Source organism: Meles meles, chromosome 2 (genome assembly GCF_922984935.1).
Source record: "Meles meles chromosome 2, mMelMel3.1 paternal haplotype, whole genome shotgun sequence".
In the NCBI taxonomy this organism is placed as follows: Eukaryota; Metazoa; Chordata; class Mammalia; order Carnivora; family Mustelidae; genus Meles; species Meles meles.
The window spans coordinates 66,939,130-66,964,949 of NC_060067.1; the positions used below are offsets into that span (position 1 = coordinate 66,939,130).

At 60.9% G+C, this 25,820-nt stretch overlaps 1 protein-coding gene across 4 annotated transcripts in view; it reads left to right on the forward strand.

The window, feature by feature from the left end:
- The window catches only part of SH3TC1 (SH3 domain and tetratricopeptide repeats 1), a 48,525-nt gene that overhangs the window by 5,489 nt on the left and 17,216 nt on the right, over window positions 1-25,820 (forward strand). Inside the window, exons 1-11 of one of the 4 annotated variants that reach the window (XM_045997548.1) lie at window positions 8,493-8,663; window positions 13,784-13,996; window positions 14,929-15,003; window positions 17,007-17,134; window positions 18,299-18,404; window positions 19,135-19,281; window positions 19,863-20,073; window positions 20,967-21,043; window positions 21,687-21,882; window positions 23,717-23,850; window positions 25,534-25,575. In XM_045997548.1, the coding sequence (XP_045853504.1) occupies window positions 13,831-13,996; window positions 14,929-15,003; window positions 17,007-17,134; window positions 18,299-18,404; window positions 19,135-19,281; window positions 19,863-20,073; window positions 20,967-21,043; window positions 21,687-21,882; window positions 23,717-23,850; window positions 25,534-25,575 (1,282 nt within the window). In that variant the 5' untranslated portion in view covers window positions 8,493-8,663; window positions 13,784-13,830. Of the gene's footprint in view, window positions 1-8,492; window positions 8,664-13,783; window positions 13,997-14,928; window positions 15,004-17,006; window positions 17,135-18,298; window positions 18,405-19,134; window positions 19,282-19,862; window positions 20,074-20,966; window positions 21,044-21,686; window positions 21,883-23,716; window positions 23,851-25,533; window positions 25,576-25,820 lie in introns of those variants that run through there. The other 3 variants (XM_045997547.1, XM_045997549.1, XM_045997551.1) reach the window with 3 other exon arrangements.

Sequence of the window (25,820 nt, forward strand, 5' to 3'; positions counted from 1 at the left end):
TAGGGCCGGGCTATGCCACCAGGTGCTCCCATGGTGGGTCTTTCTGTGCTAACCAGGTGACCGTGTCTACAGGGACCCCAGTCACAGCGCCATGGGCTCCGGACACTCCAGGGTTGCAGGAGGGTGGGCTTGTGTGCTAGGGGCGAGGCTGGGAGGACGCAGTGCAGAGGGAGATTGTGGGGAGTGGGAGTCAGAGCCTGGCGGAGCAAGTGACCAGGAAGAGGGACATGCGGATGCGGCCAAGGCTGGAGGCTCTGTTGTCAACAGGAAGAGGGGTTGCTGGTGCTGGAGACTGTGGCTCAGGGGAAGGTGGGGGAGCTGTGGGCAGTGGGGGGGCAGGTGTCCAGTCCCCTCCCAGGGGAATGCCCTGCGGCTCCAGTCTGCCCCCAGGTCTGAGATGGATGGCACCCTGGGCTGATGCGTGCAGACAGGAGGTTCTGGAAGTCCTGACCTGTGGGAGCTCAGAGGGCCAGTATAGACTGAGGAGTAGCAGGCGTGGGAAGAGGAACACCAGGAAGGGGGAGGAGGTATTCTGAGGGGTCCTGAGGTCAGCTGGACTGAGGAACCAGGGAGGAGAGGGCCGCTGGAGGTGAAACATGAGGGAACTGCCTGTGTAGACGAGACCGGTTTTGAGGGGCGATGGGTGGGTGAGGCCAGGCTGAGGAGGGAGTGAGGAGGTGTTGCTGAGAGGGGAGCTGAGAGATGGGAAGCAGCCAGACAGACCCCCTGAATGCCCTCAGTGACCTGGGGGCTGACAGTGTTCCCCCTCCCCGGCCCCAGCTCTGCCTGAGGGGAACTTCCAAGGGGCCTGCGGAAATTCCCACCTCAGACCTCCACCCAGCCGCCTGCCTTGACCTGGGCCTGGTTTCCAGGGAGATGGGTCCTGGCCGGGAGGACCTGCGTGCCCCGGGAGGCTGGGGTTGGGTTAATGTTTGCATAAGCCTGGTTCCAGATCTACCGCTTGGTGACTGGGCTGTGGAGAATGTTCAGAATTCCAGCCCAGAATTCCAGGCGGGGGCCCACCCAGAATCAGGAATGCTGGTGCTCTGGGGACTGAGGTTCTGCGGGATCGGGGTATCCCTGGGGTTTCATCTGTGAGCAGGGGTGGCCGAGACCTCTCTACCCAATATCCCCCGTGCTGCCCTCTCTGGGTCACCCCATGACTCACAGCCAAACGTTCCAGGGGGTTGGATGTGCCTGTCCCGCAAAGGGAGAAACTAGGGTGCTCCTGAGACTGGCCACTCCCCTGTAGTAGAGGAGGGCCCCCCTGTGATGTGGTGGGAGGACATGCTCCCAGGGCCTTGCTCCCCGGGTGGGCCGTGAAGATTTCTGACCAGCTTCTTCTGAGGACCCAAGGTGCCTTATTGGGGATGCTGAGAAGGGACACCCCTCTTCTGAAGGCTCTGTTTCTGTCCAGGTCAGATGAAGGAGTATGGTTTGGAGGACTGCCCGGCGGATACACCCGGGCACCTGGCCAGCTCTCGGGCCGGCCCTGCCTGGCCAAGGAGGAGCTGCTACACCGCCGAGTCAGCGGGTCCCTGGCTTGAGGGCGCCGCCTGTCCTGATGGGGCCGGATGACCATGACCCGGGCCGTGGCGGGGGTGTGGGTGTCTTCAGTCCTGGCCGAGCCCGGGAACTGCTGACAGCTTCCTGCTGCCCTGTGACCTGGCCCAGGGTGGCCGTCTGTTGTCAGAAGCCTGTTTGGTCCCAATATCCTTGTTTTGCAAAGTGCAGTTCCTGAAATCTCGGGGACTGGAGCTTTGCTCATCTTTGGGGTGGTTTCAGTCACTAAGGCAAAAAATAACAAACACAGGCTGAGTCTCGCTGAGCACCGCCCCCTGTTCTAGCCCTTTCTCGTGTCCTGGGGCAACTGAGTGCCAGGCCCCAGGCTGGTGACCTCTGTCTCTGTCCCCAGACCCCGGCGTGCTGAGGACAGGCATCTCTAGCCTCACCTTCCCGGTTCTGTAGACCCAGGGGGTTCAGGGAAGTGCACGTTGCCTTGGAAGGTCTGAGGTGGTCCTTTGCCTGTTTGCCTGTCTGCGAGACGGTACTAGGCCGGGTCACATCAGTATCTCACAGATGTGGAACCGGAGACCAGGACAGACGATGGGGTGTTGCTTAGCGTGGACCATGTGGACACTGGTGACCTGCTTTCCTGCAGCCCTGGGGGAAGCGCCTTCCCTTCCCGCATCTTGGTTCCCCATCTGTAAGCCTGTTACCCAATCACCCATCTTTATGTCGTGCTCATCTCCTGTGCTCTAAGCGCTGGGTCTTGCTGATCCGTGACAAGTTAGCTGTCTGTGTGGGCAGTGACTGTCGTAAGCAGGGTGGTAGGCAGGACCCAGCTCCATGGATTCTATCCTGTGCTAGCCTCAAGCCCGTTCCCATCCCCAGTGCGGGGGCTGGCCTCCACCTCCTCTGCCTGAACCTCTGTATATCCCAGTCCCAGTGCGGCATGCCTTTGAGCGGACTCCTTCCTGCTCTGGTGGGGGAATCCTGAGATGCTTTCCACAAATCCCCACCCCACCCATTCTCTAGAGCAGGACCCACTAGAGGGCTGAACCCAGCCCGGGTTTGGAAATAAGATTTTACCAGCACACTGAGCCCCTGCGTGTTGGCCATTTTGGGGACTGCTGCCTCCTTGGCCTCGTCTGTTCAAGATATCCGGGACCCACCCAATAGCCCTTAACAGAAAGTGTAGCCACTGGGCTCTACACTTGCCTGTATGGCCCTCGCTTGGCTTGTTTCTACTGCCCAGGGCCCCAGGTGAGTGGGGAGTAGTCACATAGCCTACCCCCACCCACCCTGAGGGTCTGCACATTCTTCCCCTGAGACTTGGCTCAGAGGTGTCCACCTCCAGGAAGCCTTCCTTGATTTCATCCTCCTCTCCTTTACATCCCAGGCTTCCCTTTGCCACTGCAAGGATCAAGCTACATCATCGCAGTCTGTTTCCAGGTCTGTCTCCCCAACTTGTCTGCAAGTCCTGCATGGGTGGGGACTTGGAAGGCAGGGCTCAGACCATGGGACCAAGATCGTGGGTGGTGGGGAGAGTCCGAACCCCAGAGAGCAGAGCTATCTCAAGGTGGAGTATGGGATCCACCAGGAGCCTGAGCCATGTGCCAGGGAGGCTGTTGGGGGATCCCAGCTGGGTGTCGGGGAGGACTGGGTTGTCGCAGTCCCAGAGAGTCGGGGGTGCTTTAAGAGGACACAACAAATTGAGAATTGCCTTTTTTCTTCATTTGACTCCAGTGCTTGCTACCTACCCCCTGATTAAACAATAAAAATAAGCAGAGGGAGGAGGGTACCCCTCAGCCCCTACATCTGGCCCCTGCATCGCAGCCTAGGGCTCTGTCCCTACTGAGCCGGTGTCCGGGTCTGAGCTGGCATCCGGGTCTGAGCCAGGGTCAGGGTCTCATCTAAGGTCTGGGTCTGAGCCAGTGACTGGGGTGAGGGTTCGAGCCAGGGTCTGGGTCTAAACTGGGGTCTAGGTCCAAGCCAGGGCCAGGGTCTCAGCTGGGGTCTGGGTCTCAGCTGGGGTCCAGGTCCGGGTCTGAGCCAGGGCCAGATTCTCAGCTGGGGCCTGGTTCTGAGCCAGGGTATGGGTCTGAGCAGGGGCAAGGGTCTGAGCCAAGGTCTGAGCCAGGATCCAGGGTCTGAGCCAGGGTCTGGGTTCGAGCCGGGGTCAGGGTCCAAGCTGGGGTCCGGGTCTGAGCTGGTGTCCAGGGTCTGAGCTGAGGGCCAGACTCTGAGCCGGGGTTTGGGTCCATGTCTGTGGTCCTAGTTTCTGGCAGGAGCTGCCTCAGGACTCCGAAAAGGGGAATGTCTGCCTGTCAAGGACTAGATTTAGGGAGAAGGAGGGGGCCCTATGGACACTCGGAAAATGCCCTAGAAGTTCCTGCAGAAGGCTTGGCTGAGGGCTTCAGGGCTGTACCCCTCCCAAGGTACAGACTTTCCCAAGGGAGGGACTCAAAACCGGTCTGGGGACTTTCCAGAGCGTCCTGGGGCCCATTCATCTTGAAGGAAGCCCATAACCGTCTTCCATGCGAAGGATGCTGGGGAGATAGAGACCCAGAGTGGCAGCATGGGTTTAAGGGAGCGCAGAGTGCCAGGTCCCCCCTTGAGGAGGCCCTGCCAGGGGATCCTCGTCCGTGTGGCTCTCCAAACCTCCTTTTCCTTGCGTGACTCCCTGAGGCTGCAGGGAGGACGTGGCCAGCCCAGCCTCCTCTCCTGACTGTGGGCTCTAGCTCGCAGCACGCAGCCGTCAGTCCCTGGGCCTCTGAAGACACACGTGCTTTCCTGGTGATGATAGCCATGTGGGTGGTGTCCACACTAGCTAGAAAATGTGTCTCTTGCCTTTGTCCTGGGAAGCCATCCCTCTTCCCCAAAGGTGCCTGCTCCTTGGCCAGGGAAAGAGCCTCCCCAGGGTGGTTTGGTGGCTTCCTCTGAAGCACCCTCAGGGGGACGGAGAGGTTGCCTGAGGAGGAGGGCCTGAGCAGAGAGCCCTGGACACGCTGAGGCTGTGGACAGCCTCCACAGGGCAGCACCCACACGTGCCCGCACACCCTACAGTTCAGTGAGACACCACCCATCCCCGTGATGGGAAAGGGACCAAGGCGAGTTCTCTATCTGTGAATTGCTGCCTGAAGAGAATTAAAATCAAGGTTTGGTGCTGGAAGACAAAGGATCTGATTACGGTGAAAAACCCTAGACTCAAATGGGACTTGCTCTCCAGAGCTCCTGGGAATTGGGCTGTGGTTTCTCTGGCTGCTTGTCTCAGGCCTTAGAGACTTGGGGCATCTCCTCTGCCACTGGGAGAACCTGAGACCCCAACTGTGTGCAGGTGCCGCAGGGTGGGGGGGCGGACCTGAGACCCCAGCTGCCGGCAGTGCCCTTGGGCGGGTGACCCCGGACAGTTGCCGCCTCCATACCCATCTGCCTCAGTCCAGCGGATAGTGGTAAGACTCACGCCGGGAGGGCTGTAACCCCTGGATCCAGCATCTCCTTGGCAAGTGACGATTGGAATTTATTTCAACAGCCGTGCCAGGCATCAGAGGTGTTGCAGCTGTCGGGAGGCACTCAGAGTCCTCCAAATCTGCACGGGGCAGAGTGAGGCCCAGAGAGTGATGGGCTTTCCCAGGAGGACTTAGGACTGGCCTGTGCGGGCCTGCCCCATGCCCACCCTGTAGGAGGGGACCTGGTTTGGAAAGTTCCATGGCCTAGGAAGCTCATGTTCTTCCTCCGAAAGGCTCTTGGGGTGCACTTGCAGAATGGGGGTATGCCCTGGAGTTGGGGTACACAGTGCAGAGTCAAGACCCTGGCTTAGGGTGTGCTGTGTGGATTTGGGGTGCGATGTGCAGAGGCAGTGCTGGGCACAGTTGGGGAAGCCCTTGGAAACTACCCCCGGCCTGGGGCCAGGAGCACAGCTGTGGAGACAAACAGGATACAGGGTCTTGGGCCCCCGGCAGGGGACAATGGCCAAGAGAGGAAATGTGTCCAGGCCCTTTTATGGATGTGGAGCCCTTCTGGGACTTCTTTCCAATATAATTTCCAGAAAAACAGAGAAGAAGCCAGGCATCTCGTGTTTTGCACATTGTGGGGTTCTGAACATGGGCTCAAGGTCCCAGCTCACAGACAAGGGACGGAGGCTGAGAGGAGCAGGGGTTCCTCCCTCCTGCAGTGGAGAGGTGCCCATGCCCAGCTTCCGCCTATGGCCCCCCGGGCCCTGCCCCACCCCAGGGCTGAGAAACCAAAACCCCAAGGTCCTGTGGCCAGCACAGCAGAGCTGTCCGGCAAGGTGCTGTGTCTGGATGCAGGTGCCCACCTCCCACCCCATGCTGCAGCCTGAGCTCTTCCCTCCAGTGAGCTGCCCAGAGGGTGGTGGAGTGGGGGGCTGGGGGAGGCTGTGGGCACATCTGCAGGTCCCAGGTGCCAGTGCCAAGGGTGGCTGGGGCACCTGTGTCTGGAGAGAGGAGGCAGCCTCACCCAGCAGAATGGCCCCAGCGGGGGAGCACCCACCCTACAGAGAACATGCAAGGAATCCAACTTCTGGTCCTTGCGAGGGGTAGGGCATCACCGTTTCCACGGCTGTGAAGACAGAGGCTCAGGGAGCTGGCTGCACGAGGCTGGAGGCAGAACTGGACCGGACAGAGAAGGGAGGGAGAGGGAGGGACAGGTGTCTTCCAGGAAGGGGTGATGAGGACTTATCCCCCCAGAGGAGCTTCGGGACAGGGTACCTGGACCTTGTTTGCCCCCCCTTCCCGGGCCCTAGAGATGGGCAGAAGGACGAGGCCTCTTGAAGGTCAGCAGGTCGCTGAGGCCGAGGGGAGTTGTGACAGGCGGGCATGGTGGGCAGGCAGGTGGACATCAGCGTTCACGAGCCGCCCTGTCCTCCCTCTGCCCACTTCCCGTGCCCATTGGCATCTGGGAGTGTGGGGCGGGATGGTGGCCCCACAGGTATATCCGTGGGAACTTCCAGACATGATCTTGTTTGGGAAAAGGGTCTCTGAGGATATAATTAAGGTAAGGGTCTCGAGATGACGTGGGCCCCAGATAGAATACGAAGGAAAAGAGCCACAGGGAAGGTGGCCGGGTGCTGATGCGGGAGACGGAGTGATGTGACCAGGAGCCCAGGCGCGCGCCCTGGGGCCCTGGAGGCTGGAAGAGGCAGGAAGGACCCTCCTGGAACGCCCAGAGGAAGCACAGCCTGGCCCACACCTTGGTTTAGAATTCTGGCCTCCAGACTGGGAGGGATTAGGCCTGGGTGACTTTAAGGCTCCCAGTCCAAGGAGCTTTGTCCCCATACCCCCAGGGCATTGTCACAATGACCATCACAGCCGTTCTTCAGAGAGACATCTGCTCCCACTCCACGGAAGGGACAGCCCAGCTTTGAGCGGCCACATCTCCCAGTGGAAAGGAGGAGCTGCCAGTGGGAGCTGCCGCCCCGGGTCTCTGGAACCCACTGTGTAGCTTCTGATTGGCCCTGTTAGTCAGCTCGCGGCATGGGGACGGTGAAAAAGTCCTCCCCGACCCCTGGATCCCTCTGTATGCTCTCCATGCAATGGGACCTGGCCGGGCTGGGTGCGCTGGGGGCCCAGTTGTTAGGCCTGGCTCTGCGGGTGACTTGCTGTCCCACCCCCAAGGTGAGTGGCTTGCCTGCTCTTGGCCTCCATGGCCCGCTCTGCCCAGTGAAACGCCTGGGCTCCAGCCCTGTGGGGAGGGAGGGGACTTCAGGACTTTGGGGCAGCAGCGCATGACCCCAGGATGGGCAGCGTTGTGTCACCTGGAGGCAACTCAGCCTGGAGCAGTGGTTCGGCCCCACGTTGTTCCCCGTGACTCTTATCTGGCGGGGTGTCTGGTTGTCATGGCTGGGGTCTGGGGGGTGGCCTGGGGCGGACTGGCATCTAGTGGGAGAGGCCAGAGATGCAGCTGGGATCCCAAGTATGCACAGCAGCCCCTCCCCCGTGACAAAGAGGCATCACCCATGTGTCAGTCGTGGCACCCTTAGTACCCTGGCCCGAGGGCTCAGCGTCTGTCAGACTTGGTTCTGGCCCTTCTAGTCATCACTGGCCTTGGGCATATCCCGCGACCTCTCTGACCTCGGTTTCATGTCTGCAAAGCAGTCACATGACCACCGGATTAGAGATTTTTCCTGGTGTTAATCCAGGCTGTGTTTGCTCGCCTGATCTGTCCCACACAGGATGGAGGACGAGGTCGCTGTCCTGCTCCCGATCCCTGGGGCTGGGTGGGAGCCTGACCCCTGCCCCGGGGAGGGTGTGAGGCTGCCCGCAGTTGGTTTCCTGCTTGTCCCAAATCCCTGGAGCCCAGAGCCCTAGTCGGGGCGGGGGGGGGGTCCCAGACCCAGTGAAAGGTCAGCAAAGGGGGGATGGGGGTCTGTGGTCTGAGAGGCTTCTGTCCTGTAGGCGGGGGAAGCACCCAGGCAAGGGAAGAGGGTGCACATGTGTCTGTGTGTGCGCGCACATGTTTGTTGTGTGTGTGCGAGTGTGTGTATGTGGGCATCTTCGCGTGTGCACACACATGTTGTGTCATGTGTATGTAGGACACACGTCACGTATGAATGTTGTGTCTGTACACAAGTGCCATATCACACGCATGTGTATATGCGTATCACGTAGCAATGCTGTGTGTGGCGTGTGTGCGCACGTGTGTTGTGTGTCGTGAATGTGTGTACACATGTGTGTCGTGCATGAGTTGTGGTGTGTGTGCCCTGAGTGGAAGAGGAACAGAGTAGAGCTGAGGGTGGCGGGACCATGGGGCGGGCAGCTGGGCACTTCCCCAATCCTGGGGGCCGGGGCAGGAGCCGGGGTGTTCCCTGGCCTCTGTCTCTGGGCTGGTGGGGGCTGGGTGGTGGGTGGGACAGGGCCCGGAGCTGGTCTAGGGAGGAGCTCAGGATCCGCAAGAGGCGCCCTGAGCCTGCCTCTCACCACCGGCCCCAGCTGCAGCGAGGTGCAGGGAGGAAGTGTGGCAGGAAGCAGGGAGTGGTGGTGGCCGCTGTGCAGCCAGCCGGGCCGTGGGCGGCCGCTGCCTGTTCTGGCTGCCAGAGACAGCCCGCAGGGCCAGCCAGTCAGGAGCCGGGAGCGGCCCCCCAGGGGCTTGCCTGCTGCCTCCCACCGGGCTGGGAGCTGTCTCTGGGGAGTGGGAAGCAGGTACCAGGGGGCGCTGGGGCGGGCGGGACGAGGACGGTCTGGGCAGGCATGGTCCATGGAGCTGGGGCCTGCTGCGCACGGGGTGGGGGGGGGCTTGAAGACTAACCTTCCACTTTCACTTTCTTGAAGACTCTTCTGCTTCTTGGGACGGTGGGGAGCAGAGCTGAAGTCTGGGGAGTCCGGAAGGCTGTGGGCACCCGGGAGGAGACCGCAGCCAGCCGACAGAGCCCCTTGCTTCTGTGATCTGGCTTGATATCCCCCCTTCCCGCGGGCACTCAGCACGTGCCAGGGTCTGGATGAGGCGCAGAGCCTAGCCAGCAAGAAGGGAGTGGGCCCCCATCCTGAGGTGGTTGCCACATGGAGCAGACACCCCAACGGACACCCCGAGACAGCCCAGGGCGGCTCTGCGGCTCTGACCTGGCCGGTCTGAGGTCATCACCCCAGGGCCTCTTTCCCGTCTGCTGTGAGGATGCAGGGGCACCAACCAGATGGTTGTGGGGGAGGATATGGACCCAGGACTTGTCATGCCAGGTCCTGCGCTGTGTACGTGCTCCCAGCACACCACTGAGACCCTCTCCTGGCTTCCAGGACCCCACCTCCTCCGCCGGCCAGCTCTGTCTGTGGCAAAGCAGTATTGCTGGGAGTAGGTGGAACTGGCTGGTGCTGGGAGCTATGGCCGAACTCCTTGTGGGCAGCCGGACAGGGCCGAGGCGGGGTGCCTGCAGGGTGAGGGCAGGCCCTCCGGCCTGTGTTGGAACCCTGTCTGTGCCCCCTGGAAGGCTGTGCCCCCTGGCAGGCAGCTTGCTGAGCCTGGGATATGGGCGCGGTGGTGTCCCCGCGCACAGGTCATCAGGAAGATGAGACCACCTGAGGGTGGTGGCTGTCCGGTGACGGTCAGGACTGCCGTCGGGGACTAGGACGCATGATGTATGGGGCGTTGTGTGCCCATGATTCTCACAGGATGCTGCTATGTAGGGGAGGTCCACCTGGCCACCCCCCGCAGAGAAGGGGAAGTCACAGGGGTCCCAGGTGAACAAGTGTCCCTGGGTTCGGCATGCTGCGGGGCTCACGGTGCTGGGAATTGGCTGCGGGGGAGGGTCCTTCTCTCCTCTTCTAGCTCCTGGGGCTCTAGGCGCTCCTGGGGCTCTAGGCACTCCCGGGCTCCTGGCCACACCCCTCCATCTGGCCTCTGTGGTCCCGTGGGCCCCCGGCTCCGTGTCGGTCTGCGTCCCTCCTCTCATAAGACACCGTCACTGGATTAGGACCACCTCCCCACTGGTGCAGCGTGACCTCTTCCTAACAAGTTAGATCAGCAAAGACCTCATTTCCAAGTAAGGCCACGTTCCGAGGTACCAGGATGTGGGGGGATACCATTCACCCCCAACCAGGAGTGATCAGACGACCCCCTAGAGGTGCTTCGTGGTGAAGCCACATAGACAAGGCCTCCATGGGCCCAGGAGGTATTGGTTCTGTACGAGCCCCGTGAGGGCTCCGATCAGAACCCCTGCCCCCAGACCTGCTCAGGGTTGGAACGGTACTGCCTCTCCCTTTGTGGGACCCACTCGCACTCGGTCCCAGCTGTGATCTGGAGTGCCATCAGTGTGGTCCGTTGACCTCGTCATGGGGCAGGCGTGTTTGCTCTCACACTCCCGGTGGGGGTAGGGGGGGCAGAGTGAGGCAGGGAGAGCTCTCTCGGACAGGCAGGAGCGCAGCTCGGTGCTCCTAAGGTCCCAGGACCCAGGGCCTGGGAGGCCAAGCCAGGCGGTTCCAGGAACCGGCGGGGAGGGGACTATCCTGCACAGATTGGGCCCACTTCCTCATCTCCGCCGGGGACTAGGAAGTCCCACACTGAGATTGTCGCTGGGGCCCAGCCTGCTCAGGCCCGTCATCACTGGGCAGGTGGGAGGGTCTTCGAGCCGGGGAAAGCTTCCCTTTCCTCAGGAAGCTGTCTGTGAGGCAGCGGGGAGCAGGCCTGCGGGTGGGACTCGGGCACTGATGGGCCAGTCCTGACCCGGGGCGGAGGCGGGCAGGACGAGCAGCTGCCACAGGACGGGGCAGGATCCTGGGAGATGCCTGGCTGGCTGCTGGGGGGATGTGGCCTGGTGGGGTGGGAGGCTCAGACCCCCTGTGTGGGTTTCAGAAGGGAAGAGAAGAGAGAGGGCAGGCTGGCCTTCCAGCCCTGGTGCGTCCTAGCCCCGACACTCGACTGTGGCTGGCCATGTGCAGGAGCTGCGAGGGCCGGGATCCCAGTGGGTGAAGCCAGGAGGGAAAGTACCATCAGGTTGGGCTCTGCTGGGGTCAGGGGAGGGCGGCCAGTGCACGGAGCTGTGTCCCAAAAGGTGGTGGGGGTCTTCAGTGCTTTACGAACATGGAGACAGCCCAGGGACCAGGGCGTGCGGCGTGCCAGGGCCTGAATGACATGTAAGCCCTTTGACAAGGCTGTGTGAAGAAGGTTCTGGGCATCTGCAGTTCCAACGGTCCTTCTTACCCTGGAACAGGGATCAGCCGCCTTGTCCACTGCTCCCTGCGCCAAGCAGCTCCGCTGGAGAGGAGCTGCTAGCCGAGATGTGTGTGGGGTCCTCTGCATGCTCCCGGGGGTCAGGTGCCGCCTTCTCCCTGCCCCCCAGGCTGTGCCCCATCCCTCCGAGGTGGTTCCAGATCAGACTCAGGTCCCTGTTGGGGGTGGGGGTGGGGTGGGGGCTGCTGGAGGCATGGCTTCTGTAAGCCTTGGGGGCCTCGGGCTGCTAGGGGCCTGTGGGTCCCTCTAGAGGAACAGACAGCCCGCTTCACTCCCGTTTCTCTGCAGTGAGGGGCTGTTTGGGACCAAGGCCGTGGGAGGGGCACCAGATAAGTTCCGGTCAGAAGCAGGGTGTCCTGCTTCTGCAGCTCCTGGGGCCACTACAACTTTTCTGTCTCTTTTTCGTCTTTTTCATTTGGATTGTAGAAGCAATCCTGGCTTGTGATGGGCTGAAAGGCCGGCCTTGCCAAGCCCCAGCAGTGATGATTCTAGACACTTAGGGGAGGCTCCAAGGGGCTACAGACTGGGCGAAGCCCCTGTGGGCTGAGCCTCCCCCAGGTCCTGTCCAGGGAACCCAGGAGGTGAACTCAACGGTTGAGGGGTGCCCCTGGGACTCCTGCTGGGGTCTGGTGCACGGAGGCTTTGGGGACGGGAGGACACAGGTGGCTGGATTGGGTGTGTCTGGTGCCAGGCAGTGGCTCCCATAGGACCCCTGGCCACAAAACCCCAAGGACCAGGAAGGAGGATGGGCAGGAGGCCTTGCTACAGACCCTGTGTGTCCTGTCCAGCTTGGGAGGAGCAGACGGCAGGAGGGGTAGGCTGGCTTCCCCTGGGATCAAAGGAGCTGGAGTCTGGGGGTCTGGGAACCCATTGTTGCTCTGCAGCCACCTGGCTATGTGGCTGCTTGGGCCACCCGTGCTTTGCCTGATCAGTTCTGAGCCCTTGGGACAGTCGGAGCCAAGGTGACCTGGGGCCTCTGGCTGGCTCTGCCCACCCCACCCCCACCCCCATGCTTGTGGCAGTAAGGATGGCCCCCTGTCACGTCCTTTGCACGTGGTCTCCATGGCCCCCAGGGGCCTTGCTGACTGCCCAGTCTGCTCCCCTCTCCTCCAGTGTTGCCCGTCACAGAACTCGCCCTGGACCAGCAATCACACATACAGGAGGTGACGAACCCCTGTGTCTGAGGCTCTCTGGGGACCTGGTCCACGTCCAGTCCTTGGGGGAGGTCTGGAGGGAGGTGGGAGCAGGACCAGGGGCTGGTGGGGGCTGTCTTGAACTGTGTCCATCGTGGGGGTCCAGCTCCCCACCATCCACCAGGACGGGGGGTGGCCAGGAAGAAGCCTGATTTGCTTCTGGGTTGGCATTTTTGTCCCCGGAGAGGGGGCAGGAGGGTGCCTTTCTGTCCCTGCGTGCTCTTTGCAGAGGGAATCCCTGCCGGGCTGTCCTGAGTTTGGTCTGAAATCCGAGAGCTCAGTATCAGGGCTCAGGGGGGCCCACAATGAGGGGGTTCCCTTGCTTGTGTGATCTAGCTGTACTCTTGGCAATGTTCTGGGCAAGCCATCAGGAGCATTCCTTGTCTTCTCTGTCCCGGAGGCTGCTCCTGTCCCTGTGGCTGCAGCGGGAGGTCTGCCCCTGCCTTCCCCAGCCCTGGTCCCTCTCTTGCCACCTTTGCCTCTGCCGCCACCCCCCCACGTGTCCCATCTGAAAGGGGATTTAGTGTTCTGTGTCCTGATTGGTAACAAAGCCCCAACTCCAGGAGCACGGTCTGTCCATCTGTAACAGCCTTTCGTCTCTGACCCCAGGAAGGAGTGAGGCATAATGACCGCTCTCTTGGCGGTGTGGGGGATGGCGAGGGCACCCTGGAGTGGGGAGCCATTGCCCGTTCTGCCTCGTTCTGCCTTGTCCACTTCCTTCTTCTCTGCCATTCGCCACCTGCTTCCTTCCCTCCCTAGGCGGCCCTTCCTTCCTGACCCATGGCATGGGACGGTGTTCCGGGGCCCTTCTGGAGCCCTGGCCTCTTCCAGTGGGTGAGGCAGGGCCCCCTTGAGCCAGCTGAACCCCGGGGATGGTGTTAAAGGGAGCAACAGGATCTCCTGGGAACCCAAGACCACAGCAGAACTGGTGCTTGTGGGAAATGGAACTAGATGGGAGTCTCCCGGGGTGGGGGGTGTCTGTTCCGGCCGGAGCTGGATGGGACGTGTTGTGGGCCTGCTCATGTCCGAGTCACCTGGGTGTCCCCCGAGGACTTCTGCTCTGGTTCCCGTGTCTGTCCTGCATTGGTGGGAATGTTCGAGCACCCGTAACAAGTTAGGCTCTGAGCTGCTTCCTGGGGTTCGTGGGTGAGCTGGAGCGGGAGCCCCACCTGCCCGCATGGCTTCCAGCCACTGCACCTGGGCGACGCTGGCCTGTGTCTCGGAGAGAGCCTGCGATGGGGGCTCGTCGTTGCCGGAGAAGCAGCCACAGACTCATGAGCAGAGCTCTGACAGACGTGCAGAGGGCAGCCTGGCGAAGGGGAGGGCATCTCTCCTCCCGACCCCAGCCCTTGTGGCAGTGTTCTCGGGCACGCCTCCCTGCTGACCAGCACCCTGTCCCCTTCCCCCAGCGGCCAGCGGGCATGCGGAGCCCCCGGTGCTGAGGCCACTTCTGGGCATGGAGGACCCAGCAGAGGAGCCGGCCCCGGAGGGGAGAGGGCCTGCGGCAGCACCCTCAGGAGGCAGCGATGGTAGTGACCGCAAGGTCCCGAGAGTGGCCATGAGCGCATCGGTCGTCTGGGAGCGAGCAGGGCCGGAGGAGGCCAAGGCTGTGGCCAGAGGTAGTGAGTACAGCGCACGCCTTCTGCCCCATCGTCCTGCAGCCCACGAATGGCACACGGTCTGCACGGTCATTGTGTGTGGGGGGACAGACGCCTGTGCCCAGTGAGTCACCGTGAGGGACGAGGGCCCCAGTAGTGTTTCTCCAGGAACACAAGTGTGTCAGTGATAAGGAAACCGGCGCGTCAAAAGGGAAGGGTCCAGAAAGTTCTGGAATGGCTGCCCCCCAAGGCCGAGAGGGCACATGACCCCTCGGTGAGTGACAGGTTCAGATGGGCTGAGACATAGCCCTGTCAGCCCTGGAGCCAGGGTTCCTTCTGGGCTGCCCCCTTCCGTCTATGGTCAGCAGATGGTCAGCAGATGGTCAGCAGCAGGACAGCAGCCCCCGAGCAAGTCCACATCTCCGTCCCTAGACATGTAGCATAAGTGATTTTGCAGGTGGGGTTAAGTGAGAACCCTAAGATGGGAAGGTAAGTCCAGGGTCCGAATCGGAGACCTTGACATTGGCCTGGCTTCCGGCTGGGAAGGCAGAGTCAGAGCCACAGGCCAAGGGCGCGGGCAGACTCCCCTGGGAGCTGGAGACACACTCTCCCACGGACCCTCCAGGAGGCACCAGCTCTGCTCATGCTTTGGTTTTAGCCAGTGAGATGGTTCCAGAATCCAGCCCAGCAACACAACACAGTGGTTTGTTTTCAGAGGCCTTCAAGCGTAGTCTTTTAGAGTCAGGGAGATCCTCACATCCCCTCTCTCCTCCTTGGGCCTTTGTGACCTGGGGGCAGGGGACGTGAGGGGTCAGGGTTGTACTGGTGTGGACACACCTCGTTTTTTCCAGATTACTGGGGGCATTGTGCCCACACAGCTCAGAGTTGCCTGTTCTGACGTTGACCCCACTGTGCTCTGTTGGTTTGACCTTGACCCCCACTGTCCTCTGTTACAGATGCCACTCCTCCCCCTGGTGGCTCCGGACCAGCTGCTGGGACCCCTCCAGTCCAGATGGGCACATACCCCACAGGTAGACCTGCGCGGGCACCTCAGGGTGTGGCAGGGTTCAGTCTGGGCGGGGCTGTGAATGTGGGCTCCCTGGGTGTGCCCCCTTCCCTCCCGCCCCGACTGTCCCGTGGACTGCAGGTTCAGGAATGTCTAATCTCCAGACCCCCAACCTGGGGACCACTGTGGGGGAGGGGAGGATGCTAAAGTGAAGATGGCCAGGTCCCACACTCAGGTTCCCATTTGGCCTTGCTGGGAGATGGGGCCCAGGACTGCACTTCCACTGGGGACCTGAGGGCCGAGTCCGCTGCCCCAGAGACTGGGCCACATGAGGGGGTGAGACTCTGGGGAGGGGTCGCATATGGGACGTGTGGGAAAACCAGACCAAACAGCTCACTGTGTTGTGGGCGGGCAGGGTGGGGGGCGTGGGGTGCAAAGGGAGGGGCAGGGCCCCTGGGAGAGGAGGCCAGGACAGCGTCTGGGGAGGGGGCTCCGAGGATCGGCAGGATTTCTGCACGGTGCACACGAGGGGAGGCAGCCCTGCGTGGTAAAGGAAGGTGGGGTGGTAAGAAGCCCCCGGACCCTGAGACCCCACTCGCGGTCCCCAGCGGTGGTGACACAGAAATCCCAGGGGTGCTGGCTGTTCACCTCGGTGTCGACACCCGCCTGTCTTCCGATGTTGCTTCCGGGGGCCCAGTGCTGCCTGTGGTCACTCATGATGACCAGGGGGTGTTGAGCAAGCAGCAGATTATTTTGGGTCTGAAAATGCCTCCCGTCCTCTTACGGGAGTAGGAGGAGGCGTCATGTCTAAGAACCAGTTGTGAAATGTTGGGCTTGCTTCCTGCTGGGGGAGTGAGCCTGATTCCAGACTCCAGAGGTCTCCATACTGTCCTCCTCTTCCTCGGCCTCCTCCTTGGTCTCTTTCTCCCCCCTCCTTCTCTCTCCCTTCCCATCTCCCTCCTCCCCTCCCCCTTCTCCTGCTCCCTCCCCCTTCTCCCATGTCCCCTCCACCCCTTTGGAGCAGCTCGTGCTCTGGGGCTCTCAGTAACACAGTTGGGAGTCCTCTTAGGGGGCAGGGGTGGGGACGGGCAGGGGGCATTTGAGAGTAGATGTGAACTGTAGGGCAGCCTGTTGGAGGCCAGGATTTGGTCTGGAAAGAGTGCTCCACATGGATCTTGTGCAAAGGCCCTGGGGCAGTGTGTTTTTGGTTGGGGGGAAAGGGTGCTTTGTTGTCCTAGAGAGCCTGGAGCAGCCCCAGCCTAGAGGGGAGGGAGAGAAGAGGTGATGGGGGCAGAGTAGAGCCAGAGGCTTGAGGCGGTGCTGGTAGGAAGGTAGAAAGAGCTCTCGGTGCTGGTAGGAAGGTAGAAAGAGCTCTCGTCTTACTCTCCCTGAGAAGGAAAAGCCTGCAGCCATGCTGCCCAGTATGGGAGCCACACAGTTTATGTTTGCATTTAACTTAAATAAAACGAAAAATCTCCTTGCCACAGTTGCACTGGCCGTATTTCCAAAGCTCAAAGGCTCGACATGGCTGGAGGTGGCCTGGGAGGGTTGAGAGTGGGGCATGCAGCTAGCCAGAGCTCCCTGTACGGGGACCCTGGGGCTCTCCGTGGATCAGAGGACTGTGTGGTGGGAGGGCAGGGCCCGGAGAGCTGCCTGGGGCAGACCTATAGGACCTGGGCCACAGGGAGGGAGCCCACCATGGGTTCGCCTGGTTTTGCAGTTCACGGGGGGGGGGGGGGGGGGGGGGCGGGGGGGCCCGGGGGGGCCCTGCCCCGGGTGCTATGTGGTGCAGGGAGGTGTCCTTGGTCTGAGCCAGAGCCAGACGGGGGCTGGGGGCCCCTTTGGAAATGGGAACGATGGGGCGGGGTTGGGGTTGGCTTAGGGGACAAGATGGTGAGTCCAGGGACGCCTGTGGGTGATCTGCTGGAGCTTGAATGCCCCTGTCTGGTGCGGTGGGGAGGTTGGGCCTAGAGGTCGCAGAGACTCTGGTGGCTTTGCTGAGTGCTGGCTCGGTGCTGCCCTTGCCAGACCTGACCTTGCAGCTAGTGGCCGTGCAGAGGAAGACGGGGCTGCTGGACCCCAGCCTGCAGCAGACCGTGAGGAGCCGGCTCCGCCTGCTGGAAAATGACAGCCGGGAGGTGGCCCGTGCACTGGGGGTGAGCCCGGCTTCCGGGGGGCCGGGGAGGTTGGAGGGGGTGGGGCCCCTTGGAGGGGCTCCAAGGCTGAGAAGGGGGACAGAGGACGGGGTGGACCTAGGAGAAGGGCCCTCGATGCCTAGGCTTCTGTTGCTGAGGGGCCCAAGCCACAGAAAGGGAGGACGCCCCTGGAACTCACCACGTGGTGGCACTGTGATTGTCCTTGGCTGTTCTCCTGGATGTCAGGTCAGGGAGCCACTGATCACACCTACAGATCCAGCCACACGTGGCCCATGGTGCTCCCAGGGTCTCATCCCTTTCTCCGTCCTCCCGACCCTGCTGAGATTCTTAATGTCCCTGTCATGGCGAGCAGAAGGGACTGGCGTGTGCTGATCTTACTCTGATGATGGGGCCAGGCCCCTGTTGGCCTCTGCACAGTGGACTTTCAGGCAGGACCATGGCCAACAAGGGGGCTGGGGTGGGCAGCCACCAGGTGACCTTATAGTCAGCCTGCCTGACCTTGGCCTCTGTAAACCCAGATTCCCCAGCCACCTGTCGGGGATGTTTGGTGAGGTGTGGATCCTGCAAACGGCGCGGGAGTCCCAGCCCAGTGCTCCTCCGCGGGGCCACCCTGGGTGATGCCAGGCCAGGGGCAGAACCCCAGCTGTGCCATGTACTGAGGGTCAGACCCCACAAAAGAAACGTGGCCTTAGTTTCTGGTCTGTCAAGCGGACCCCAGAGTAGCACCCTTCCCCCGCACACGTATCTGTGCCTTCTAAGTGCTGCTGTTCCGTTCATGCCGATCGCCCCCCGGGCGTTCGTGGGATGGGAGTCCGAGGAGGGGGGCGCTGGAGTCCAGACAATCCCCGTGTCGGTGCTGTGGGAAAGGCTGGGAGGCAGGGTTGGGTTGCACAGGGCTAAGAGCCCAGCCTGCTGGGAGAACCGGCTTGTAGTGGAGGGCGGGGTGGAGCATGGAGCCCCCAGGGGCTCCAGGAAGGAGCAGAGCTTGGCACAGGCACAGGGGAGCCATGGCTGGCTTGAGAGCCCCCCTCAGGTCGTAAAGGAATCGGCTCTGGGCTTCCACCCTGCGTGGTCTCCTGTGAAAATGTTTCTGTTGTGCGGCTCTGTCCTCTGGGCGATCAGATGCCCAAAAGCCCCCGACTTGGGACTGTTTTTCCCCCTTAGGAGTTGTCGGCCAGGCTGTTATCTATCCATAGTGACCAGGCACGGATCGTGGTGACCTTTAAGACTTTCGAGGAAATCTGGAAGTTCTCCACTTACCACGCTCTTGGTAAAGTGGGGCCCCTCCCAGAGCGGTCGTGGGAACTCCACTCAGAGGACACTTGTCACACACTGACCGAGCACTTACTGTAGTAAATCCGGCTTCAGCCAGGGATGGCTCACAGGGAGCAGCGGGACGCGGGAGTCAGTGCACACCTGCTCTTGGGGAGCGATGGTGTGACGGGAGGGGGGCACAGAGTCTGTGCCAGAAGGTGGGCCACCTTCTGTGTCCTTCCTGGGCTGAGCTGGGTACAGAGCTTTGCATAGCCAGACCCTGAGGGAGGCTGAGCTCAGACCTGCTGAACATAGACACGGTGGTTTTCAGCCCAGACAAAGAGCTTTCTTTCTAAAGCAGTCCCGTCTGTGGGGTCTGGCTGCGTCCTCTGGGGAACTGTGCTCTGAAACCTCAGTCCAAGGCTGGGAGACTGGAAAATAAGAGTGACAGTGTCTTGAGTGTCTTGTGCTGGGCCCGTGCCAACCCCCAGCGCATGTGCTCGCCTTGAATGCTCCTGTCCCATCTTGTGGGTGAGGAGACTGAGGGTCATTCAGGTGACTTGTCCTTGTCCACACTCGCCAGGACACAGGGAAGTCCAGGCTGTCACCCATGGTCACACACAGCCCTGACGGTCAGACCTGGGGCCTGTCTGGGTTGTAGATGTCCCGTGAGTCCCCGAGGCAGAACAGGGCTCCCCAAGCCTTGCTTTGGAGCCTGCTGGTGACCTGGCCTGTCTGGCCCCCAGGCTTCACGCATCACTGCCTAGAAAACCTGCTTGTGGACCAGGCCTTCTGGCTGCTCTCGCCTCGTGAGGATGAGGAGACAGCTGTCCGTGTCCACGTGGACCAGGAGGCCTTGACACGGACGCACGAGAGCCTCCTTGCCCAGGAAGGTGAGCGCCTCGTGGAGACGGAGACATCGGCTGGCTCCACGCTCTGTGGGGGGTCCCGGGGGGAGGAGGGCCCTGGAGGCTGTGGTGCACCTAGGGAGACTGATGGGGCCTCACGCAGGGAGAAGTATGGGTGACCGAGGCCCTGTCATTCTGCTGTGACAACCTGATCAGGCTCCCAGGGAATAATAGTGAAAGTGCTTCTGAAGAGGCACGCCCACCCCAAGGTCCTGACCTGAAACTGCTTTGAGTGCCGAGGTGGCCTCATCCTTGGGTGTGAGTCAGCAGCAGACGGAGCCCAGAGCTGCCTGTCTTAGAAGACAGAGAAGAGGAGTGGAGGCCAGGCTCCCAGCTGTGGTTCCCACACACAGGACCCCTGAGATCACAGGTTGGGCCCTTCAGACGGGGAGACTGAGGCCCCGAGGATCTGAGGCTGGGGGAGGCGCACGGAGCAGGTCTGAGCGGGATCTGGGGCCGGGGAGGCCCAGCAGGGCTGCCTTCATACATGTCAACTGGCAGGATGGGCGGGTCCCACCTGGAGGACTGTCCAGCCACACTGAAGGACGCTCTCTGTCCCTCTAAAGGTCCTTTCTTCGTCTTGTGTCCTGACCACTGCGTGCGGGTGAAGACGAGCCCCCAGGGTGCAGGGAGCGGCCCCCAGGCACTCAGGCGAGCCTCGACGGTCCTCCAGGGAGAGGCAGCCCCGGCACGGGACCCTTCTGCTCCTGGCTCCGGCACGTCTTCCGAGGACATGGCAGCGGCAGCCGCTCCAGAAACTTTGATTCCATTTCATCAGTAGGTACCGACCTTTGTTTCTCTGCTTCCTCCCCATCCCCTCACAGAGGCCCATGTGTGCTCCTGTTCTGTGGCTCCTAGTGTGTGGCTGTGGGCTCCCACCTGCATGAGGAGGCTGTCATTCCCAGGTGGAGCTGTGCGGGCAGGAGGGTACAGCCCAGAGCTCTTGCTTCACGTTCTGGCTCTTTATTACTATTATTTTTCTAAGTAGTCGGCTTCATGCCCAGCATGGAGCCCCAGACGGGGCTTGAACTCAGACCCTGAGATCAAGCCCTGAGCTGAGATCCAGAGCTACACGCTTAGCCCTTTGGAGCCCCCCAGGTGCCCCTACTCTGGCTTGTTCTGGAAAGCTTCTGAGGGAGCTAGCTGCGTAATGTGTACCCATAGCCAGGAGGCACAAGGCAGATAGTCTGGGAAAGGTGAAGACGGGTAGCACAGACACTCCTCACATGCTGAATGTGGGGTATTAACAGGGCTTGGAGCTTCCTGGCAGCCAAAACAAAGAGAGAAACTCGATGACCTGGCGGTAGCACAGACACTCCTCACATGCTGAATGTGGGGTATTAACAGGGCTTGGAGCTTCCTGGCAGCCAAAACAAAGAGAGAAACTCGATGACCTGGCGTTCAGAAGCTGTGAACTAACAGGCAGCGGCTCCGCTCCTGGCCTGGGCGAATGGAGGGAGGGCTCCCAGAATGCCAGCCTGGGGCGGGCAGGAGGCACCTGAGTGGGGCAGCACGGGGATCCCTGCAGGTTGTGCTGCAGGCATGGGCCTGAAGTGTGTGTGTGTTTAACCGGCCAGGTAGTGGAATTTGCTCGGGTCCCTGGGGGCTGCTGACCTGTCCAGTCCGGACAGTTCGAACTTCCCCTGAAATCCTTTCTTGTCCCACTCCAGGTGGGCTCTTAGGGTCCCCTGGGACCCCATCGATGACTCTGTGAGTGGACCTGTGACATCAGATATCCCACTGATGGGTAAATGCTTTCACTGGCCTTTCTCCCCTGGGAAAAGGGGTGGGCGACTTGGGGCAGGCACCAGCGTTCTGTTCACCCTGAATCCTCCATAAGCTGGAGGAGGTGGTTAGACTCCCGTCCAGTTGGTGCTGCAACAGCTAAGGCTCAGAGAGATCCCACGGGCTGGTCCAAATTCATGTTACATGGTATGGTGAAGCCAGGGCAGGTTCCCAGCTTGCTTCTTAGGTCTTCTCCTGAAAAGACAGCATGGGCCCTTGGCTTGGGCTCCTGGTCCAGTGCTCTCTGCTCTGCCCCAAGCTGGCTGCTGCAGGGACGGCTTTGTGTATCTGCTCAGTGAATATAATGCCCCATGGGAGAGGGACCTATGTTTATTGCATCTGCCCTGGGGGGTTTCCTGGCCTGACCTTGCCAGCATAGGACAGAGGAGAGATCACTGACCATGGTGGGGAGGAGCACCCCTGGACTTCAGTTTCTCTTCCTCAGTGTAGGGGTAAATTGCACCCTCCAGGGACCACTACAGGCCCAGCCCGTTGGGTGCAGAGGCCACACTTCATTGCAACCTTGATCACCCATTCCTGGCAGAGAGCCCCCAGAGTCTGCCCCCAGCGTTGACCGTGTGACCCTCCCCTCCCCAACCCTGCAGCCACAGGCCTGGCCACGGCGATGGCAGACTACCAGGGCTCTGGGCCTGAAGAAATGACCTTCTGCAGCGGCGACGTCATTGAGGTCCTGGGCGCCCAGGTGCCCGGCCTGCCCTGGTGCCTGGGCCGGCACACGGCCTCGGGCCAGGTTGGGTTTGTGCGGACAAGTCTCATCAGTGTGCAGGGCCAAGTATCTGAGTGAGTGACTGAGGCCCTGCCCCTTCCTAACCCCCTTCGTGTGCCCTAATGAGGGGCTGCTGCCCTTGCCCTTGGCTCTGACGCCCTGGTGACAAACCTGGATGTGGTCCTAGATGGTGCTCCCTTCCCTGCCCCTCCCCCCGCCACCGTCCAGGCCCGGTTCGCTTGTGCCCAGAGCTGGCATCAGCTTCCTGTCTGGACCCCTGTGTCCTTCACCATGTGCAGCCAGGCAGGGGCTATTCCCTGAAATCCAGTGTGGTCCCCGGGGCTGCCGTAACTGTCAGGGGCTGAGAAAGCAGAGGGCTCTTCTGTCCCAGTTCTCTGCTCCGTCCTCCCGTGCCCCCCAACCTCTGCCATGGGTCTGTGCATCCCTCTTCCTAGAAGGACATGAGTGACCTCATCCTAGCTAATTACACCTGCAAAGACCCTTTATTGAATTCTGCATGTCCCCACTGTGTGGCCCCGGGCAGCAGCAGCGAGCACCACTGTGCACCTCTCTGGGGCCTTTCTATTCCCCTGGCCTTGAGTTTCTGTGGTGAAGGCCTCAGATGGGGAGCCTGGCTGGCCGTCCACGGGGACTCCCAGCACCAGGAAGGTGCAGCGAAGTCTGACCTCCTCTCCCTGTTGGAGTTTGTTTCTGCACTAACTTCAGCTTCAGGACTCTCTCTCTCCCAGCCCTCGCAGCTGGCGTTCCTTGGAATGCTGCCTGGGGTCTAGACGATTCCTGTCATGTCTAGGGGGTGGGGGAGGGGCACAACTTCTGCACTGATGGCTGGGCTCTGCATGCCTTAAACCCACCCTGACTTTGTCTGGCCACTGAGCTAGATGAGCTCATCTGTCCCCTCCCTGACTGCAGGGTGATGGGGCCGGTGGAGAGCCCCTAATGACCCCCTTGTTCGCTCAGCAAGTGTTGACAGAACATCCATCCTATCTATGCCAGACCCTGCGTTTTCATCCTTTGTTCAGTGAGCAAACTGGTGGCCCAGCTTTTCCTCCACTCTCATGCGTTATTTCAGACTTAGGGAAAAGTTGCAAAGAGGGCAGGGAGTTCCCGTCATCTCTTCACCCAGATTGCCCAGATGTGAGTGTGTTAATGACAGTTTCCCCCATTTCCTTGCGTATGAACCCGACGCAAGTTGGCTCTAACACGCTGCCTCTTTTCCCGGCGAGCGGGGTGGCGTATCCCCGACACTGGGGCGCTCTGCTGCATCCCCACAATCGGGAGGTGATCCTGCTGCAGAGCCGCTTTCGGCGGACCACGCTCAGATTGTGTCAGCGTCCCAGTCCTGCCCTCTAAACCCAGAGAAAGTTCCAGACCATGTGGCACCAGGCTCTCCTGAATCCAAGACAGGTCCTTCATCTCCTTGTCCTTCGGGACGCCCGCGCCTGAGGAATACGGGCCTGGTGTTTTGTTGGGTATTCCAGACGTTGCTCTGAGATTTTCTGCAGTGTCTCAAAATAGCTCCTTCCAGTTTCAAAGTGCTTTTCAGAGTTTCATACTATGCTGCTAATTTAGTCCTTAATAAGGTGCAGATCGCCTGTTCCTTCTCTCCCTGCTCTAAGTTCTGCTTTCCGTCTCCCCGACTTGGCTCAGGCTCATGCTTGGTGTTTGTGTGGGGTGCCGTAGGAAGCACCCGCACAGGCCGTATTTGGAGCTGCAGTTGCTCAGGATGGGAAGGGACTGATTCTGTCCACAGCTGTCAACCACCCGCCCGGCAGGGGAAGGGGCAATTGAAATGGGTCTTTGCAGGCTGCCTAGAAGCTCACTAGAGAGTGGAAATGGGTCCTCCTTAGGAAATGTGCATTTTAAATAAAGCGCCTTCTTTTTTTCCAGTCTGGAAAATGTGATTTTTCTGAATGAGGAAGAAAGGTCATTCTTCAGCAGTGAAGGGCGCTTTTCTGAGGAAGACGCCAGGCAGCTACTGAGGAGGGTTTCTGGTGTGGATGTCTGCACAGTGTACAGCTTGGGTAGGTCACAAGACCTGCAGCCAGCTGCCCCCTCCAGCCAGGTGCCCAGGTCGGTTTCTGTGGGAAGATTCCCAGCAGGACAGGGGAGGGTTTGGAGCTGGACTGCTTTCCCACTGGGAGAGGGCCTCACTGGCTGGTGGCCCCCAGCCCCAGCTCCCCAGCCCCAGATACGGACGTCCCCCTGTGCCCTCAGTGGAGTGGGATTGTCCTGGTGTCTGTGCACTGTTCATGGTAACCCCTGCCCCCGTTCCCTTTCCAGGAGGCCCAGCTTCCTCCGTTGGTCCATAGAGTGCATGAATACCAACCTCTGGGCACTTAAAAGTGACCAACAGATGCTCTTGCTGCCTGTGGGGCTTCTGGGGCAGCAGACAGGCCAGACACAGAGAGGGGGACAGAGAAAGGGGGCCGGAGATGCCCCCAAGTGACCCTGAGACTCCTTGCTGCCCGAGGAGCACTGGCCTAGGAGCTGCTATCCCCCCGTGGGGGCGGGGGTGGCGTGGCACACAGGCCTGGGGCTGGCCCACTGCCCACAGGCCTCCCCTCCCATGGTCTCTGGGAGTGACCATTCTCCCATCACAACAGGGCAGGCCTGGGCTCGTATGGCTGGGGTCTGGCCGGGTTGCCTGACCTCTGCAGGGGCCAGGGCTGGACCCCAGGGCTGCCACCCCTTGAAGATAATGCTTCTCCCTTTCACCACACCACCCTGTCCTCAGGGGAGCCACTGCCTTGGATGAGGTGGGGAGCAGGTCAGCAGCAACAGGGGGAATGGCGCTGGAGCAGACTCGCTGATCGACGGCCGGAGTGCCGTGGTAGCCGGTTCCTTCATCCCGCAGATGGAGGGGAGTACACGTGTGCTCACACAACACACACACACACATATGTACACACCTACACATCATACGTGCACACGCGCACACTCTATACCATGCATGCACACACGTGTGCGAACACACATGCATGCACACACAACACACACATCGCAGGTGCACACACCTGCACATTCACACACACACTTCTCACGGTCTGCATGCTGACGTGCGCTGTGGGAACTTCTCCACCAACAGCCGAGTTAACCTTTCTGGGTTCCCGTGGACTGGTTTCTCTTCCTCAACAGGCAAACTTAGATCTCAGCTGAGCACGTAAGGCTGACATATGATGTCTTCTTTTCTCAAGAGGGCTGTCGACACCCGTCGGGGGGGGGGGTGCACTGGGGGAGAGGACCTTTTCTGCAGGGGGCCGTGGAGCTTCCCGTGAGCACGCACATTTGTCGGAGCTGACGTCACACTTCATAGGACGTTTCCCAGCCAGCTGCTAGCATCAGCCCATTTTCAGGAGGTGGAAAGTGAGGCTTTGGGAAGGCCTGGCCCTGGCGCGAGGAGGACGGGGATGAAAGTGGAGCTCCCCCAGTTCCTAGGGAGAACCCGTGAGGCTGAGGGCTGCCTGTGAGGGGGAGCACGCCCCTGTTCCCAGAGCAGTGGCCGCAGAAGCATGTGGTCTCAGGGAGGGTAGGGGCAGGCAGAGCCTGCTAGTTGGGGATTCTCAGCCCCTCGACCAGGGGAGGCCCCAGCCCCACAGCCCCTCAGGCTGCTACAGTGTTCCTGTCCCAGAGTCACCGCTCCCTCCCAACATGGCCTCTCCAGGGGTGCAGGCCAAGGTTGACGCTTCTCTTCTCTCCCATTTCAGACAGAATAGAAGAAGCCGAGTTTGAACAGCTGGGAGATCAAGGTAGGTTCTTCCCACAGGGCAGAGTCCAGTGTCCCCATGGGGATAGGGCGGGACCTCGCGGGATGACAAAGGCAGAGGCCGCAGAGCTGGGTTCCAATGGGGTGCTGGGCAGGGACTTCACACCTCTGTGGGGGAGGACGGTCAGGTGGGACATCCCCTCCATTGCCTGAGCCCATGACTGACCAGGGGTTCCTTTCTTGAAACCTAGACCAAATGAGATCTCTATTTGAAGAGGGTAAGGTGTG